A 1,706-nucleotide genomic window follows, 5' to 3' on the forward strand; every position below is an offset into this window, starting at 1 on the left:
TGCTTAATTTTGGAGTCTATATGAAGCTGTTAGCCGCCCTCCTTCTTCCTACTTTCTCAAGGTCCTCCATTCGGTAACTTACTGCTACTAGTCATCTTTCTTTATCCACTGTCTTGTCATCCCCGTCACCGGATACGAGCCAACGCCGTGACCATGTTACAGGCCATCATGCCATTTCAAGTTTCTGTTACGGACGTCGCAGAGACCGCACATACACGTGCCACTCTCGGTAAATTCGCCAATCCTGACGAGGATTGGACCAAGATTTCCAATCTCGCCGAGCGCCGCAGGATCCAAAACCGTATTGCCCAACGCAACTACCGTAAGCCAAACCCAGTCATTGCGGCGCTCAGCCACTTCCTATATGTACTGATCCTCCCATATAGGCAAAAAGCTGAAGCGTAAAGCAGAAAATACCGCAACGTCCATTAATCCCAATTGTCTAAACTCAAACCTAAAGTCCTCAACCAAGATGCAGAAGAGCCGTCCCTCCGTAGGGTTCATTAAGCAGCCCAGTTGCTCTTCTCAACTGCACGCCGACGACCAGTATCGATTACAGCAATTCCGCCTTGACTTCTGCGAAAGTTCAAGTGCCGGCGCCACTCCAATTTGGATCAATCCAGTGGATTCTTTATTCGATCATTCAATCAATCTCTCTCCTTGTCAAGGACACTTGCTCGACTTTGCAGCCTCCAAGCCATACCCGAATGACTTCATAGCCGCAGATCCAATCACGTGGTACTCGATAAATCGCCTTGACAGCAGACCCAGGCAGACATTCAACACCGATTGTGGCTCCTTCTCACTCTCTACAGTTACCGACCATAGTCCGAGTACCAGTATGAGTGCACAGGATTCTTGGCACTCTTCATCGCCCGGACCGGTTGATCGGTCGGATGAGCCACCCCATGATGCACCAAGATGTTGGAATAATGAGCGGACTGATCCCGTCGGTTCTCTCAGTCATTCCGGCGCGTTTTTTAATGACTTTGAACGAGGAAGATAAAAAACCAGCCGTCGGCTTTATGCTCTTTGCTAACCATTCTGAGAGAACCGCGGGTGAAGAGGACGAACCTATTCGAGCAGAATTCGTCTGAGACCGGAGTCTTTGGCGTAAGGCTCTGATCTTGAGTTGTCTTTAGTTCTCTTTGATAGATCTGGCTGACATTTCCGGCGCGTTAAGCGCATGTAAGATTACTTGAAATGTTTGAATAACTCAACATAGTTTGCCAGCTTAGCGCACCTTTCGAGAAGATGCAGAGTTGGCCACGGTTCTGAAATCAGATTCCTTCTCGTAACCTGGGATTTCATGCTTTGTCTAACACTACCAATGTCTTTTTGGTAGATTTGGATGGCTTAGTTTAGAATTCGAGGGCATCGGCGCAGCGTTTAGCTGCTAGGATTTCAATGTCAATAAGACAGCGACATTTTGTCGTAAATAGACACACTTACTTCAAACACAAGCACTCATCGCCAATTTATCTATTTGGCGAGATCCAAGAATCACTTTGATTTCAATATTCCCTTAAAGAAAGCTGTTGCATATCTGGCTAAGTGTACTGTTCTGAAACGAACTTGTCCAGCCGTGACATAAAGAACAGGAATGGGTGAGAACCGGCCATAGCTGGAGGATGTCAACATGCTGTCGAAATAATAACCACTGGAACCAGACGTACGACAGCATAAGAGTGACTGAGCATACGCCC

General features: G+C 47.2%; 1 protein-coding gene across 1 annotated transcript; it reads left to right on the plus strand.

The window, feature by feature from the left end:
* Positions 1 to 168: 168 nt before the first annotated feature.
* Positions 169 to 507, plus strand: CABS01_17109 (uncharacterized protein; the record flags this gene model as incomplete). Its single annotated transcript, XM_060550436.1, has 3 exons — positions 169 to 322; positions 387 to 401; positions 461 to 507. The coding sequence occupies 3 exons, from the start codon at positions 169 to 171 to the stop codon at positions 505 to 507; spliced, it is 216 nt and encodes a 71-aa protein (XP_060397024.1).
* Positions 508 to 1,706: the final 1,199 nt, after the last annotated feature.

Source organism: Colletotrichum abscissum (assembly GCF_030869225.1).
Source record: "Colletotrichum abscissum strain IMI 504890 chromosome Unknown Scaffold_341.1, whole genome shotgun sequence".
Classification (NCBI taxonomy): domain Eukaryota; kingdom Fungi; phylum Ascomycota; class Sordariomycetes; order Glomerellales; family Glomerellaceae; genus Colletotrichum; species Colletotrichum abscissum.